Below are 17,713 nucleotides of genomic sequence, written 5' to 3' on the forward strand. Positions count from 1 at the left end.
TACCTGGGCAGAAAGATGGGTGTGGGCACTCTCTGTGCTCCAGCTGGACCCCAGAGTCACCATAGTACTGCTGGATACCCTCACACTCCTCTCCACCACCTTGGGGTTTGGGACAAGCACAGCTCCGATACCGTGTGACCACCTCAGTGCCGCATGTCCTGGAGCAGGGGGTCCAATCTGACCACTCACACCAGCTGCCGGCCACTGAGATAAACATGGAAGTATATATCAGTTGATGCTGATCAGTTGGCCATGACCCGCCTGTCTCTAATGTCTATGACCGGCTCTTCTAGTGAGTTCAGTGTGCGCAGTATGATCGGGGGTAGAGGAGGAATAACTGCATCCTTGTCAACTTCATTGTCTAAACCCAAGTCCTGTTGACTTATGAGACTGACTACTTGGCCTCCTACCAATATCCAGTGTCACCTCCCCGCTGCCTCCATCTCCCATGCCCAAAGTACTCACCGGGACAGACCGTACTGGTGCACTTCATGGTGCCATTGACACAGGTGCTGCAGAGACATCAGACATTGGGCACAGGAGGCATAGGGTATGGGGGTATAATCTGGTTGAGTGAAGCGGATCTTACCAGCTATTACACCCATCTCCCCTAGGCACAGTCTCTCCTGGAAGGCGCCTCTCTCCAGTCAGGATGTCTAGGCAGGTGCAGTTCTCCAGCTCCACACATGTCGAGCCATTGTCAGCCAGCAGCTTCCCCGGGGGGCAGTGACAGCCAGGCAGGCACTGCTCAGAGCATTGCTGGGGGAAGATGGTTAATACCATTGTAGGAGGAGAATATCCACCTATTAATAGATAGCCCTTCAAACATAACTTGTACTGGCCCTAGGAGCTTGTAATCTAATCTCCCCACAGCACTTTATATCACTTTCATCATCCCAGTCTCCAGGAGCTAACAATCTCGTTTCCCTATTTTACACAATGCATGTAGTATTATAAGAAGTTATCAAAACATCCATAACAGCTCACCTGGCTGAACATCACCTCATCACACGACCGACGGCAGGCTGGACCGCAGCTGCTATACACAGAGCCTGCGATGGCTGAACAGTTGGATGCTGAAAATTTGGACTCTGGAATATAACACCAATCATGTGACACTGGATGGATATATGCATAGTGACAGATGGGTGTATGGGTGGTGACAGGTGTAATGTGAGGCGGGTGTACAGGTGGTGACAGGTGTAATGTGAGGTGGGAATACGGGTGGTGACAGGTGTAATGAGGTGGGTGTACGGGTGGTAACAGGTGTAATGAGGTGGGTGTACAGGTAGTGACAGGTGTAATGAGAGGTGGATTTACAGGTGGTGACAGGTGTAATGAGAGGTGGGTGTACAGGTGGTGACAGGTGTAATGAGAGGTGGGTGTACGGGTAGTGACAGGTGTAATGAGAGGTGGGAATACGGGTGGTGAGAGTTGTAATGAGGTGGGTGTACGGGTGGTAACAGGTGTAATGAGAGATGGGTGTACGGGTGGTGACAGGTGTAATGTGAGGTGGGTGTACAGGTGGTGACAGGTGTAATGAGAGGTGGGTGTACAGGTGGTGACAGGTGTAATGAGAGGTGGGTGTACGGGTAGTGACAGGTGTAATGAGAGGTGGGAATACGGGTGGTGACAGTTGTAATGAGGTGGGTGTACGGGTGGTAACAGGTGTAATGAGAGGTGGGTGTACGGGTGGTGACGGGTGTAATGTGAGGTGGGTGTACAGGTGGTGACAGGTGTAATGAGAGGTGGGTGTACAGGTGGTGACAGGTGTAATGAGAGGTGGGTAAACAGGTGGTGACAGGTGTAATGAGAGGTGGGTAAACAGGTGGTGACATGTGTAATGAGGTGGGTGTACAGGTGGGGACAGGTGTAATGTGTAATGTGAAGTGTGTATGAAATGCAGGTTTACGGCAGGTAACACGTGTACTAAGATATGAGTAGAAGAACAGAAACAGAAAATTGACAGTAGTAAAAGGCTACGGTGTCATTCTGCCCTTATATTATTTCTCTCTAAGACTATATTCACACGGGGCAGATTTGTCGTGGATTTTCTGTGCAGCCTTCTGCACAGAAGATCCGCAACATTTACAGTAGAAGAGAAGCGGATGACATTTTAAAAATCTCTTTTTTGCAGGACGTCCTGTAGTTTCTATTGGTACCATTTTGAAGTTCGTATGACTTGTTGATCGCTTTTTATAAAAAATTTTCTTGGTTACAGCAGAACAAAAAAACGTGCAATTCTGGTGTTATTTTTTACGATGTTCACCATGTAGGATAAATAATGTGTTACTTTGATAGATTGGACTTTTATGGACGCGGTGATACCACTTTTTAAAAAAATTGTCATTGATGTGAGAGTTTTGTTTTTTTTCTTAAGCTTTTACTTCTTTTATTTTTTTCCAATAATTAAAAATAACTTTTTTTCAAATTTATTTTTACATGCTTTTTAGTCCCCATAGGGGATTTGAACTTGCTCATACAATATAATTAGAGATGAGCGAGCGTACTCGGCCATGCCCCTTTTTCACCCGAGTACCGCGATTTTCGAGTACTTTCATACTCGGGCGAAAAGATTCGGGGGGGCACCGTGGGTGAGTGGGGGGTTGCAGCGGGGAGTGGGGGGGAGAGGGAGAGAGAGAGGGCTCCCCCCTGTTCCCCGCTGCTACCCCCCGTGCCGCCACGCCTCCACCGGCACCCCGGCTCCCCCCGAATCTTTTTACCCGAGTACTGAAGTACTCGAAAATCGCGGTGCTCGATCGAGTAATTACTCGAAACGAGTAGGTTCGCTCATCTCTAAATATAATGTATTTAGAGAGTTAACAGCATTAGCACTGACTCTGGCTGCTGCAGGCAGGTGTCTGTTATCACACACGGCCAGCACTCACCTTCTATGGAGCAAGAGTGGCTTGTGATTCCGCTCTATATAAAACCTGCACACCCGGTAGCTCTTCATTTTTGTAATTCCATTATTTTTCTTCTGTCACTAATATACCTGGAAAATGATTTGGCCATTTCTTCCTCATTTTGTGCTTTAACACCATTAGGTCTCATTCACTTGAGCGTTTTTACGCAGCTAATTTAGCCATGATAAAAAAATCGCGACCATGTGAAGCATTGAATTCCAATGCAGTTATCCAGATGGCCGATTAGCCGCGTGAAAACTCCTGGCCAGCGAAGATAGGAGATCAGTGGCAAAATACGTTTTGATGCAGCCGGAAAAGATAGGTCTTGCCCTATCTTTTGGTCGCGATCAACCAGCGGCTCCCATAGAAGCCTATGGCAGCTGCCGGCAAAGGGAGTTTAGCAGTGCCTAGCACTGCTAAACTATGTCAGCTGGCTCTATTGAACCAGTTGAAGTACTTATACCGGCCGCAGGAATTCCGAGTTGCGGTGTATATACACCGCACCCGGTCGCGTGTATGAGCGAGAAAACGTGAGATTTAGCCGCAAGTTGGTCACGGCTTTTTCTCATTCATGCAATTTTTAGCCGCGATGCGGGTGTGTGAAGATAGCAAGGCTCATGTGAAAGGGCCCTTAAAGGGGTATTTCAGTTAGTGGAGGAAATTACAAGTTTTGGGCGAAAATTGATAAATCTGTGTGTTTCCGACCACTGGTAACTACAGTAATCCCAAAATGGGGGACCTATGTTCCCCTTGTTTCACAATGTAGGATACCTTCTCCCTATTTCCTTCCAAATGTAGCAGTGAATGGGCTGCTGGTCGCACATGCATGGCCGCAGCTTCATTTATTTCATCAGGCTAGACAGATAGCCGAATACTAAGCTTAGCTATTTTCTTTAGCCCCATTGAAATAAATGAAGCGGCGCAAGTCCATTCATTTCAGTGGGACTAACAGAAATAGCCGAGCACTATGCTTGGCTATCTCTGTCTGCCCTGAAGAAATGAAGGGAGCCGCGGCTGCACATGTGCAACTAGCGACCCATTCACTTTCCCTGCTAAATTACAGAAAAAAAATAGGAAGAAAGGATCCTACATTGTGAAATAGGAGAGAAACAAGTTCCCTGTTTTCGGGACTGGTGGGAGTCCCAGCAGTCAGACCTCCACCGATCTTTCAGTTTTCACCCATCCGGTGCAGATTATCACGTTGCAGCGCTAGTATTACCTGGGCATGGCTTTAGTTGGCAGAGCTCCATCTCAGTACTCAACCCTTCACAGTAATCCGCACTCCCGAGGGGTGATGGACTGTTGCAGGTACGACTGCGTAGTCTCACACCTTCTCCACAAGTCTTGGTACATTCCGTCCATTTGCTCCACATATTCCAGTTACCAATTTCTGTAGAAAGATTTATGGGTGAGACCATGTGAACCAAGGAGGGGGAGACTGTCAAGTCCCCAACTGTCATAACTGACCTGTTCCAACTAGAGGGAAGCATTGTTTTAGTAGCATATTGGGTCATAAGACTGTATATTATTTCTGCCTATGTATTGGGCAATAGATGGATGTGTATGAGCATGTGTCCATTGGTGATAATGAAAGACCTTTGTACATTCTCACCAGGACAGGGTTCCAGACTGCAGGGCTGCTCCTCACGATCAGGACCTTCACAGGGTAACCCACCTCCAGATGGAGAAGGCTCCGTGCAGAAGCGGTAACGGTTCTGGAACCCTCCTCCACACGAGGCAGAACACTCGCTCCAGGGTGTCCATAGAGACCAGCTCCCATCTACCACTATAAGGAGATAACATAATATAAGAAGGAGACTGAGGTCAAAGAGGACAGAAACCACCGGCAGTGGACTGACGGGAGCCCCCGGCACTGAACTGATAGAAGGGACAGAAACCACCGGCAGTGGACTGACGGGAGCCACTAGCACTGGACTGACAGGAGCCACCGGCACTGGATTGATAGAAGGGCAGAAACCACCGGCGCTGGACTGATGGGAGCCACCGACACTGGACTGATAGAAGGGACAGAAACCACCGGCACTGGACTGATGGGAGCCATCGACACTGGACTGATAGAAGGGACAGAAACCACTGGCGATAGACTGACAGAAACCTCCGGTACAGGACTAACAGGAGGTCACCAGTGTCCTCAACAAAAAGAGAAGAGGAACCTCAGGATGTATTTACATCTCAAATAGATATAAAGAGGACACCAAGTCATGAGGAACATCTCAGCTTGTGCTCCATGTGAGTCAAGAATGATAAACAGACACAGAGAGACGAATAGCACGATATCCAGCAGAGAGCGAAGCCTCCATCACTCCCGAGTCTACTTCTTACCCTCACAGTTGATCTCCGAGCAGTTAGTGATCCGGCCCAACAGGCAGGTGCTAGGGAAGAGATGAGGACAGGGAGCTTTAGATGACAATTTTTCATAAACCACAAGGGTCTTCTTTTTAATTTGGGTACTCAGGGGTAATTCACTCAGGGGCAATTTTATTTAATAAGATACATTACAAAGTTTGTTACATTTACTTGTACTATCGATTTATAGAAAAACGTTTACAAGTTTACTTGTTTTAAGCATAAAACTAGTCGGGAAAGACTTTAATGGGTATTCATATCTCAGCCAATCATGGCCGAGATGGAAACACTTGTATGTGGTGTTACATAGGACGGCAGGTAACATCTACTACATTATCTGTACTCAGAAAGTTGGGGTGCAATCCCACATAACAGAAACCACTTGCAGCTCAGACTCCGCCCAGCCAGTGGAAGCATGATCTTCCCAATAGGATCTGCATGGTCATGCGGCTATTGGCAGCCATGGCTGGGTGGAGTCTAAGCCGTATACGGTTTCTGTTATGTGGGAGCGCACGTTTAGATGGGATGAATCTTCCAAAAGCGAAGGCTCCAGCACACCTGATACAATAGTAATACAGCGCAGCTCCAGGCAGGACGCTACTACTCACCAGTTATTGCAGTCTCTCTGCACAGGGTCTCCAGCTTCATACCAAGCCCCGTTTCCCGTGCATGGGCAGTTAGTGGGGGGGACACAATGATTGTTCTATGAAGCAGAAGTCACATATTACTGCGGATTGGATTGATGCTACGTACACATGTGGCCTAACAGCTCAGCTCTGTCTGCGCAACAGTTGCAGTATCTGAGCTCCCACAATGCATTTCAGTCTGGTATCAGGAAACTAGCAGATCTTTCTTTTTCTATTCGTTTTTAGTGTTATTTTTTAACCATTTAAAAAAATGTTTTTAATGTGCCTGTAGGGGACTTGAACCTGCGATCCTATGATCGCCATGATAATACATTACAGTACTTGCTGTTCATAGACCCACCATTATTACATCGCTGCGAGCTGATGACATCACAATGCAAGGGCCCTCCCTTTATGAACCTCTTACATGCCGCGTTCAACATTAATTATGGCATTGAAGGGGTTAACGGGGGGGGGATAGTGTTCTTATCCATCCCCCCTGCTGCAGATAAAGTGAGCTCAGCTTATAAACCCATGCAATCAGGGGCGTAACTATAGAGGATGTGGTTGCACCCGGGCCCAGGAGCCTTAGGGGGCCCATAAGGCCTCTCTTCCCCATATTGGGAGTCAAGTACTATGAATAAAGCATTATAGTTGGGGGCCCTGTCACAGGTTTTGCATCGGGGCCCAGGAGCTTCAAGTTACGCCTCTGCATGCAATCCATAGAACGTAAGTTTATGTCCATTTGCTGAAACTCCTTCTCAGCAAAAACGTAAACTTTCATCCTGTGGCAGGAAGGGGTTAAAGAAGAAGCTGCTGCTTTGTATAATATTCTTTATTGATATAGCGCCATCATATTCCGCAGCACTTTACAAATCAGATATGGAGATGAAGTCAGACATCACATACAGTGTAAAACTAGTAACCAAACTAATAGGGGTGAGGGTCAAGCATGGAAGAGGTTGCAACCTTAAGGTGAAAGAGGTACATGTATATAGTAAGGGGGTGCACGGTGGGATTATAGACACCCAGTCATCAAAGGGAAAGTAGGGGTCTTCACCAAAACCCATTCTTTCAGATCTAAAAAATAATATTTTATTTAATACAAAAAACATGTACAATATAACCTCCACACTGTTGGCATCCCCATGACTGCAGCAACCTGTACTATATGTGGAATACATAGTATCCTTGCAATTACAAAACAGGAGCATACTCAGTCTCAGGTCCAAGGCAGCATAAACTGTAAAGATGGCTCTGAGTGCATGGGCAACTGGTACAGGGTGGAGGCATTGGTATAGTGACTGGTACAGGGTGGAGACATTTGGGTAGTGACTGGCACAGGGGGGAGGCATCAGTGTAGTGACTGGCACAGGGTGGAGGCATCAGTAGTAACTGGCACAGGGTGGAGGCATCAGTGTAGTGACTGGCACAGGGTGGAGGCATCAGTAGTAACTGGCACAGGGTGGAGGCATCAGTGTAGTAACTGGCACAGGGTGGAAGCATCGGTGTAGTGGCTGACACAGGGTGGAGGAATCAGTGTAGTGGCTGGCACAGGGTGGAGGCTTCGGTATAGTAAATGGAACAGGACGGAGGCATCAGTGCAGTGACTGTGTCAGGGTAAATGCATCGGTGTAGTGACTGGCGCAGGGTGGAGGCATCAGCGTAGTAACTCGGACAGGGTGTAGGCATCAGTGTAGTAAATGACACAGGATAGAGGCATCAGCGTAGTGACTGGGACAGGATAAAGGCATCAGTACAGTGACTGGCATCGGGTGGAGGCATCAGGGTAGTGACTGGCACAGGGTGGAGGCATCAGTGCAGTGACTGGGACAGGATAAAGGCCTCAGTGCAGTGACTGGCACAGGGTGGAGGCATCGATGTAGAAAATGACACAGGATGGAGGCATCAGTGCAGTGACTGGGACAGGTTTAAAGGCATCAGTGTAGTGACTGGCACAGGGTGGAGGCATCAGTGTATATGAAAAAAAATGTTTGGTACTGTGTTAGCCAGAAAAGTAAAGCTTGATTGTTCTCAGTAAGAGAAACCAAGTAATCTTGTAGATATGATACCTTTTAATGCCTAACAATACATGATGTTATAGCGAGCTTTCGGGATATCGTCCCCTTCGTCAGGCTGATAAATGAAGCCTGACGAAGGGGGCGATATCATGAAATCTTGCTGTAATGTCATTTATTTTTGTTAGCCATTAAAAAGTATCGTATCTACAAGATTACTTGCCATCAGTGTTGTAACTGGCCCAGGATGGAAGCATCAGTGTAGTGACTGGCACAGAGTGGAGGCATCAGAGCAGTAACTGACCCAGGATGGAGGCATCAAGGTAGTGACTGGCACAGAGTGGAGGCATCAGAGCAGTAACTGACCCAGGATGGAGGCATCAAGGTAGTGACTGGCACAGAGTGGAGGCATCAGTGTAGTAACTGGCCCACGATGGAGGCATCAAGGTAGTGACTTGCACAGGGTAGTAGAGGCATCAGTGAAGCAGTAAGATGAGTCTGGCTGCTGTATTCAGGATGGATTGGAGAGGGGAGAGTTTAGTTAGGGAAGATCGATTAGTAGTGAGTTGGAGTAATCAAGTTGAGAATGGATGAGGGCAACAATAAGAGTTTTAGCAGTTTCTACTGTAAGAAAAGTACGGATTCTGGAGATGATTTTGAGGTGCAGGTGACATAAATAAGCAACTGATTGAATATAGGGAGCTAAGGAAAGATCGGAGTCAAATATGACCCCAAGAAAGCGGGCGTACTGCTGAGGAGTTAGGCCTCATGTCCACGGGGACAGACCCGCAGCGGGTTACCCGCATGCGTGATCCGCGCCCCATAGGGATGCATTGGACACCTGCAGGTATTTAAATACCTGCGGATGTCAATTTCCCTTGAGGCGCGGATTGCGTGTGCTGGAAAACGCCCGCAGTATGCTCCATTTTAGTGCGGGGCTCCCGCGGGGACGACTTCCACAGGCTGCTATTGTAGCCTATGGAAGCTGTCCGGATCCGTGGCACATCCGCAGGAGCGCGAGAGAGCAGGAGTTCAAAAAAAAAAAGAGTGCACGGCGCATGCGCGCGGCACGCTGCTGGCATGCCGAGCACATCCGCCGGGCCGATAAAAGAAGATCCGGCCGCGACGGAGGGCAGATCCACAGCGTCCGGACAGGTAAGTAATTCTTCTTTTTAGGCCTTATGTCTGCAGGAAAGGAGAGACCGGCTGTGGGATTCTGCATGAAGAATCCGCGGCGGGCCTGATTTTCCCCGTGGACATGAGGCCTTAGGTAGCACCAGAGAAATGTAGCTATCAGGATTAAGTAGGTTAGATGGTGAAAAGATTTAGTTTCAGACAGAAAAAGGACACTGTGTTAGAGACAGCGGACAGGCAATCACTGGCGTTTTGTAGTAGCGAGGGTGTGATGTCTTGGGTAGAAGTGTATAATTAGGTGTCATCAGCATACAGATGGTGCTGAAAGCAAAATATACTGATAGTTTGTCAAATACGGGCCGTGTAGAAGGAATAATGTAGGGGACCAAAGGCCGAACCCTGTGGAAGTCCAACAGGAAGAGGAGGAAGAGGAGATGAAGTAGAGCCAGCAAATGATACACTGAGAAGTAGGAGGAAAGCCAGGAGAGATCCATATCTAGAGATGTGTTATCATCGTTTCCTGCACCAGTCTCCAACCATAGATTTATGCATGTTCATAGTGAGATTAACCCCGCACCAGGGTCCTCATGTGCTGACTACTCACCAGTAGGACCTTCCCATCCGAGCAGTAACAGCCTGGTTGACATGTCTTGTTGAGGTCTTCACTGCCCAGGTCAGCACAGGATGAGGGGCCCTCAGCGCACTCCTTCCACACTTTACCATCTGAGCATATGCCGGGCTCCTCACCTGTGGGGAGAACATCACACCTGAGAACATCCAGCTTACGCACTTTGATCAAAACCTCACATTTTTATGTGTGTAGTAAATATTACATTTATGAAATTTTATTGAAATATTAGATGTTTGTAGTGTGTTGGTGCAGCCATGGTATATGTGCACTTATGCATCTAATCTGTTTGTACGAAGTGCTGTCTAAATTTGTTTTTTTTTGTTACTCTGTAGTGACCGTGTTATATGGAAATATCTCCTCGCCGAAGGAGGACTATGACATGGTGACGCCTGATGGGACAGAGGACGTAGTGTCTTGGCAGAAGGACCTGTGGTTGGAGATCTCTCACCAGAACATGGACTCAGGTTACAAGTGGAGAACTCAATTCTACGTAGGACGATGCTGTGCCGGCTGCGATTCCTATATCCTCCACCACAGGGGACAGAACATTCGGACCATGGACCCCAATCCCCAGCAGCACCTGAAAGAGGAGTAGGCACCCTATGAATGTCATAACTGTACAGAGGAAGAACTCAATGATAAAAGAAGTCATCTCATAGCTGTTGGAAGCTTCTGCAGAGACAAGACATTGACCATGTTATCGTGGGACTGCCCATGGTCACTGATGGTCTACTTCTGTTTATCTCCAATCCCATCTAAATGCTAAAACCATATGGATTGCTCATATAATAGTGCCGTAAAGTGAACATATAACAGCACATACAGTACTTCGATAACAATGCCATACAGTGCCTATATAAGAGTGCTATATAGTACCCCCCAAAACAGTGCCATACATACCTATATAGCAGTGCTATACAGTCAACAAATAGTGATATATATAGTACCCCTATAACAGTGATAAACAGAGTCATAACAATATTGCAAAATACAGCCTCAATAACATTGCCATGGATTGTGTTTATATAAAAGTGCTATATAGTGTCCCAGCAACAGTGTCATATAATCCACTAGCTGGGGCCATAATAATCATTCAAGATGATGTCCAGAAAGCAAGCTGTGAGTCCATGTTGAAGACTTGGTGATGAAGGCTCTTTGCCCTGTGACATAACCCTGGGGTTAACCTCTCACTGGACCTACCTTTACAAGGTTGCAAACTGCAAAACTCTATGGCCACCTTGGAGCCCTCACAAGGCCGACCCCCAAAGGCTGCAGGTGGGTTGGTTCCGGAACGGTAGCGTCGTCTGGTCCCCACGTTACAACTTCTACTGCAAGTACTCCAGGGCGTCCAGCTGCTCCAGCCACAGTCCACTGCATGGAGAAGACACAAGAGAAGATGTGAAAGGAGAGCAATGCTATGTGTTAGAGTTGTGCTCACACATCACATTTCGAAAAGTTCATCCCTTGTGAAAAAGGAATGGAGAGAAGGATGCCAATTTATCCTCACTGGGATCTACACCTATATATCCTCAGGGAATTGTATATATATATATATATATATATATATATATTTATTTATCTAGTCTATCTATATATCTAGTGTATCTGATCAGAACCTTCACCAAGGAGGATATTACTTGTGTACTTGCCTAAACCACCCTCCTAGGGGATCCTATCAGTGTATCATTAACTGGAAAGCCGCACTGATGATGAAGGTTTTAAAGTGTTGAATTAGATTGTGGAAGTATTGAATTATGTTTTATGTAGTAGTACCGTGTGCATAGCTAGAAGTATGTGCACAAAAGACATGCATTGTAGTTTTGCTAACAGGGTGTCAGAGGCTGAGCATGCAGCTTTGTCATAATTAACCTTAGACATTGAATTCTTGACTTGTTGATTTTGTAGGATTTGTCACACTATATAAAACAGAAGAGCTTGGAAACATCACTTAAGTGTTTTGCATTGTACTCTTCTCTGATGCATCGTCTATATATAATTAGGCATATCTGACTGATTAGGCTACGATAGCCTTTGAGTATCACCTAAATTAAGTGATTACTCCAACAAAGGCATCTTTTACTCATCAGGAGCTAACATGGGACCATGTAATGGGTGCACTAATATCTGCCCAATTATTTGTGACCCTCACTCCTACATAGCAGCCTGAGCTGGCATCTGCTCTATCCAAATAGAGGATTGTGGCAGCATCCACTAAATGGCCTGCAGACTACCAATCAAGGGCCAGAAAAACTGAGTCCTACTTCACGGGCTAGGACTACAGGAGAGGGTTATTTCATGCGGTATAATACAGCGATTTGTTCTCTGTGACTGCAGATTGAAGACCCTTTGCCCTGGTGATCGTCTCCATACGTGGCTCAGATGTGATAATATAAATGGTGATTACCTGGACAGGGCTTGGCGCCACACACCATCTTCCCGAAGATGCATGTACTGTAGATAAACACGAGAACATGGCTGAGTGCCTGGTGGACATCACACAACACAAGAACAGATGACACAACAGGCACTGACCAATTATTACAGGCGTCCAGCGTCCGGCTCTCTCCCGGTGGCAGCAGCTCACCCTGGTGGTAGCAAAAGCACTCATTGCGGTGCACACAGCTGTTATTCTGTAAGAAGAGCCCCTCTGAACAGTAGCAGCCCTCGAAGCAGCTAGAGGAGCATTCCACATACACCGCCTGGTCAAGGCAGAACCGCGGACAAGCTCCTCCCTCTCTGCGGCACTCCTCTGCCGTCTGGTAGATCATGTCTGATGGGCACGAATCTGAGAAAGAAGAATGAGAATCACTTGCAGAGCCCAACTCTGAACAGGAGCAAAGATTCAGCAGTGTAGAGTTCAAAGTTGTGGCGTTTTCTGATCGTCCTTATGTTTCAACTACTCAGCATTTTCAATATCTCTGCTTGCTGTCAGTGAGTAGGGGAATTTATTGTTCACATCCAGAAGTTGAAAAGGCATCCTGACCTAACATCTCTCACAGCTGAGGGTTTGTCACAATTGTATACAGTCTAGATAATCAAGCACATGAGCCCTCCCTCATTATAGGCTCCACCCCTGCTACTAGTGACAGATATACCAATGACATAATCCCAGCTGTGCATGCTTGGTATATCAGGGCTGCTCACCTCTGCAGGGTTGTGTGTTACATTCCCTGGTCTGCATGTGGGGCCCCTGGCACTCGGGGCCCCCGTGAAGCGGCACTGGCTGGGAACATGAGCGGTTTCGAGTTTGGATTCCAGAGTCACAGGTCACTGTACATTCTGTCCAGTTGCTCCAGGAGGACCAGCCCCCGACCACTGTGCGATGAGGGGAGAGTCAGCATGTGAGTGCATATTTGATGTATAATGTATATATATATATTTGTTGTTTTACCTCTGTATACTAATACTATGTAAAAGCTTTAGACTTAATGCCCACGGACAGAAACTCCGCAGCAAAATTCCGCCATAGGATTGCGTGCATGCATTCCAAAGTAGAGGTGTTAAAAGTTTTCTCGATGAAACAAACCAGACTTCTGACCTTTCATTCTTGGTGGGATGCGTGACTCGGACTATTTCCAAGTTAAGGGACTTGTTAAAATCCACAATGTCTTGTTTAATGATATTCTTATATAATTAGTCATGGTTGATTTATGGACATTTCGAGAACGTCCAGAAGAGGAAAAATTCCCTACCTCTTACTTTAAAAAGTTAACCTTTCATGTTAAACTGTATCTCACTCAATTCAAATATGGATATGTGTGAGGCTTGATTCACACAAGTGCATAAGCGGTGACGTTTTTACGGCCAACCACTATACTCGACCATCTGAGGCATTGGTTTCCAGTGCATTCGTTCACAATACATTCATTTACACAGGCGAATATTTGGCACATAAATACGTTGGACCGTCACAACTTGAACATACACGACCAAAATATGCACCGGCGAATATACGGTGCTAAAAAGATAGTTCTGGTACTATCTTTTGCCCAATATACGGTGGCGGCTCCCATAGACTCCTATGGGAGCTGAAAAAAAAGGAGGGGGAGGCATTTTAGCAGCGTCCAATGCTAAGAAAAGCTTACAGGTGCCTCTATAGGTGTTGGAAGTCATCACAAGGATTTTTGCAAAGCAAGGGTTTTCCGGGGTGCGACGTATTTTTTCGCTAAAAACGTTGCTCTTAGTTGTGTGAATGGGCGAGAAAATGCTGGCCGTAATCGCGGAAAAACGAACGTTTGTGCAATTTTACGGCACGGCCGAGAGAAAGCAAGGGCGCCTACGCTCATGTAAAAGAGCCCTAACTCTGTTTGTTTACTTAATACGAGTTAAGTGTACTGATATTGTTTTCTTCATAAACCAATTAAAAAGTTGTTGAAGAGAAAACAGCATCAATTCTTCTAGGTACAGTTGTGCAAAGTCAAGGGTTTTGTAGCATTATAGCCAAGTGTATGATTGGTATAACTGGTTAAACAGGTGATAATGATCATCACTTTCATATGTAGGTTGAAACACAGTCATTAACTGAAAGAAAAACAGCTGTGTAGGAGGCTTAAATGTGGAGGAACAGCAAACTCTGCTACAAAGGTGAGGTTGTGGAAGACAGTATCAAGTCACAGGTCATACACCATGGCAAAACTGAGGACAGAAGCAAGACACAAGTAAGTTATACTGCATCAGCAAAGTCTCTCCCAGACAAAGATTATAAAGCAAACTCTGGTTTCAAGATGTGCTGTTCAAGCTCTCTTGAAGAGACACAAAGAAAGTGGTAACATTGAGGACTGTAGTCACAGAGATTAGCTAAGGAAACCTAGTGCAACAGATGAAGGACACATCATGCTTCCCTTCAAAATTGGAAGATATCAAGCAGTGCTATCAGCTCAGTACTTGAAGACACCAGTTGGACCCAGGTACACTCATCTACTGTTCGGAGAAGTTTGGTCGGAAGTGTTCTTTATGGAAGAACTGTGGCCAAAAAGCCTTACCTTTAACATAGAAACAAGGCCAAGAAACTCAACTATGCATGAAAACATAGGAACTGGGGTGCAGAAAATGGCAGCAAGTTCTCTGGACTGATTAGTCAAAATCTGAAATACAGTTTCTTCACTGAAGGGCTGGGGAGCAGTACAATAATGAGTGTCTGCAGGTAACAGTGAAGCATGGTGGAGGTTGCTTGCAAGTTCGGGGCTGTTTTTCAGCAATTGGAGTTGGGGATTTGGTCAGGATTAATGGTGTCCTCAATCCTGAGAATACAGACAGATACTTATCCATCATGCAATCCCATCAGGGAGGCGCATGATTGGCTCCAAATTTATTCTGCAGCAAGACAATGACCCCAAACATCCAGCCAATGCCATTAAGAACTATCTTCAGCGTAAAGAAGAACAAGGAGTCCTGGAAGTGATGATATGGCCTCCACAGAGCCCTGATCTCAGCAGCATCGAGTCTGGGATTACATGATAGAAGGATCTGAGCAAGCCTACATCCACAGAAGATCCAAGATGTGTGGAACAACCTCCCTGCTGTGTTCCTTCAAAAACTGTGTGCAAGTGTACCTAAAAGAATTGATGATGTTTTGAAGGCAAACCAACTACTGATTTGCTTTAGGTTTCTCTTTAGTTCTCTCACTTTGCATTTTGTTGATTGACAAAATAAGAAAAAACTATTACCACTTCTATTTTTCAAAGCATTCTTACTTTGCAGCACTTTCTCCACACCTGCCTAAAAGTTTTGCACATCACTGTATATGCCATTTGTTATGAACATGGTACTTGAGCATATACGGCATATATGGGTATAATATACGTGATCTGATTATTATAATGTCTCACTGACCGGGGCAGGGTAATGTATCACACGTTTCCTCCTGCACAGACTCTCCTATGCAGAACGATGTTGAGCCGTTACAGTGCCGGAACCTTCTCCGCAGTCCTGTACTTTCCACATCATAGAAGCAGGTCTTGGAGCACGAGGTCCAGGGTGTCCACTCACTCCAGAACAGATCTGTCCCTGCCATGGAAGTAACACGAAGATCAGTATAATGTATGTATGGTAGAGCTACCTACAGAACATTTTAGAAATCACTGTAATGAATGGTTGATGATGCAATGCAATATATAGGACATTACAGTATAATGTACAGGAGCATTATAGACATCAGAATGATGTACGGATCATAGATTAACACAATATACCAGAGTGAGACAGGACGTTCCCTCTCTCCATAGACCCCCTACTTCCCGCTCCACACTTTTCACACACAGACAGTCCTACCTGTAAAAAAGGAACTACTCCATAAAGTTATAGAAGTAATAGCACCCCCCTTGTATAGTGATGTCCGCCTTCATAAACAACATTGCAGGTAGTAGATATAGGTGAGACGGATTTGTTATAACCCAACATTTATAGTGGTCTTCAGGACATCTTACCGTTGGTGCACGAGGTGTAGCACTCTCGCACTTCCTGGGAATCCCCTTGACATGGAGAACCACCGTTGGCACTGGGTGGGTTGGACGGAGACCTGGAGGGATGAGGATAAGTGTATCACATGTAGCTGCGACTAATGAGATTACGGATCCATGACCTGGACATATCCATTGTACAGGAGGATGTAGAAGGTGATGGAGGAGTATAGCCATCACACACCATACCTGAATCTTTCCTGTACTCCACTCCCACACATCTGGTCACATGGGGTCCACTGAGACCATGCAGACCACCCACAGCTTACGGCGCAGGCTAAGCTGTCACATGTCATCTTCCCATTTTGGCATTGACTGGAGGGGTGCAATGAGCACAGGATGAGGTCAGAGATACAAGTATGCAATAAAAGAACACACAAATAAAGAAGGAAGAGGGCATGTAGGATTAATAACATGGAGAAGATGAGGTTCAGTATATCTGGTGTTGGCAATTGCCCCATATGATGGTAATACAAGGACAGTTGTTGTAACAGCTCCCCCTACTGGCTCTCACCACACGTTGCAATCATCATAAGTAGACTTTTCCCCTGGAAGCTGAGACATAAGCTCCATACTACAGCGACATTGACTGATGTTCACACAGTGACCGTCCTGGAGGTACAGACCTTGGGGGCAGCGACAACCTGTGAGAAGCGAAATAACATAGCAACATTATAAATAAAAAATCTTATTATCTGTATAGCGCCAACTTATTCCGTAGCGCTTTCAGGTAATTTATTACCCCCCACCAAGCTGGGTACTCATTTTACCGACCTCGGAAGGATGGAAGGCTGAGTCAACCTTGAGTCGGTTACCTGAACCACACAGGGATTGAACTCGCAACCTTCAGGTCATGAGCGAGAGCTTAGGACTGCATTTCTGCTGCCTTAGCACTCTGTACCACACTGGACATTATTGTACTGGGTGGGAGCATTTTAGTAAGTGGTCATTGCCAGGCTACGCCAATATGGCCAATCATTGGTGCTCACCTTCCATGCAGTCACTGTTACACAGAGTCTCGCCATTCAGCCCACGGCATGTTAGCGGGCATGGCTCCATCCGGCGCCAGTCACAGTCTCCAGAGTGGAGATAAATCATTTCAGATCCACAATCTGTCAACACAAAGTAGGGACGATTTAATGGATGGATGATGTCACATGATCCACAAGGATATCAGCCTTAAATGGAGACTCAGCGCTAACACTACTGGAGATATTCCACATTTTCTTACCTTCTAAGTCTCTGCAGGGCTGTAAGTTACAGGACTCAGTCTGCACAGGCTCCCCAGCACATGGGAGACCACCATTTTTGGGTGGTGGGTCTTCACACTTCCTTGTTCTAGAGCGGGTTCCACCTTGACATTCAGCATCACATACAGACCACTCTCCCCAGTGGGACCAGGTTCCATTCACTATGGGGGAAGGCACAAGCATTCTCTGACTGAAGTCCATTATATGTTCATTAAAAATATCAGCAAATATATCTTGTGTGAAATCACTTCCAACAGCTACTTTTCATGTCTAAGAATACGGTGTATATAACAACCATGACCCAACATCAACGGTGAACTATT

General features: G+C 46.1%; 1 protein-coding gene across 1 annotated transcript in view; it reads right to left on the reverse strand.

The window, feature by feature from the left end:
- The window catches only part of LOC136586564 (SCO-spondin-like), a 100,849-nt gene that overhangs the window by 36,288 nt on the left and 46,848 nt on the right, over positions 1 to 17,713 (reverse strand). Inside the window, exons 53-72 of the mRNA XM_066584700.1 lie at positions 17,372 to 17,551; positions 17,130 to 17,252; positions 16,655 to 16,784; positions 16,330 to 16,455; positions 16,108 to 16,199; positions 15,515 to 15,688; positions 12,827 to 12,997; positions 12,215 to 12,467; positions 12,087 to 12,133; positions 10,883 to 11,053; positions 10,131 to 10,262; positions 9,656 to 9,798; positions 5,882 to 5,976; positions 5,250 to 5,299; positions 4,519 to 4,692; positions 4,126 to 4,296; positions 988 to 1,091; positions 590 to 759; positions 466 to 512; positions 4 to 204 (exon numbers count right to left, since the gene is read on the reverse strand). Of these exons, the coding sequence (XP_066440797.1) occupies positions 4 to 204; positions 466 to 512; positions 590 to 759; positions 988 to 1,091; positions 4,126 to 4,296; positions 4,519 to 4,692; positions 5,250 to 5,299; positions 5,882 to 5,976; positions 9,656 to 9,798; positions 10,131 to 10,262; positions 10,883 to 11,053; positions 12,087 to 12,133; positions 12,215 to 12,467; positions 12,827 to 12,997; positions 15,515 to 15,688; positions 16,108 to 16,199; positions 16,330 to 16,455; positions 16,655 to 16,784; positions 17,130 to 17,252; positions 17,372 to 17,551 (2,754 nt within the window). The remainder of the gene's footprint in view (positions 1 to 3; positions 205 to 465; positions 513 to 589; positions 760 to 987; positions 1,092 to 4,125; positions 4,297 to 4,518; positions 4,693 to 5,249; positions 5,300 to 5,881; positions 5,977 to 9,655; positions 9,799 to 10,130; positions 10,263 to 10,882; positions 11,054 to 12,086; positions 12,134 to 12,214; positions 12,468 to 12,826; positions 12,998 to 15,514; positions 15,689 to 16,107; positions 16,200 to 16,329; positions 16,456 to 16,654; positions 16,785 to 17,129; positions 17,253 to 17,371; positions 17,552 to 17,713) is intronic.

This window comes from Eleutherodactylus coqui, chromosome 12 (genome assembly GCF_035609145.1).
Source record: "Eleutherodactylus coqui strain aEleCoq1 chromosome 12, aEleCoq1.hap1, whole genome shotgun sequence".
Lineage (NCBI taxonomy): Eukaryota > Metazoa > Chordata > Amphibia > Anura > Eleutherodactylidae > Eleutherodactylus > Eleutherodactylus coqui.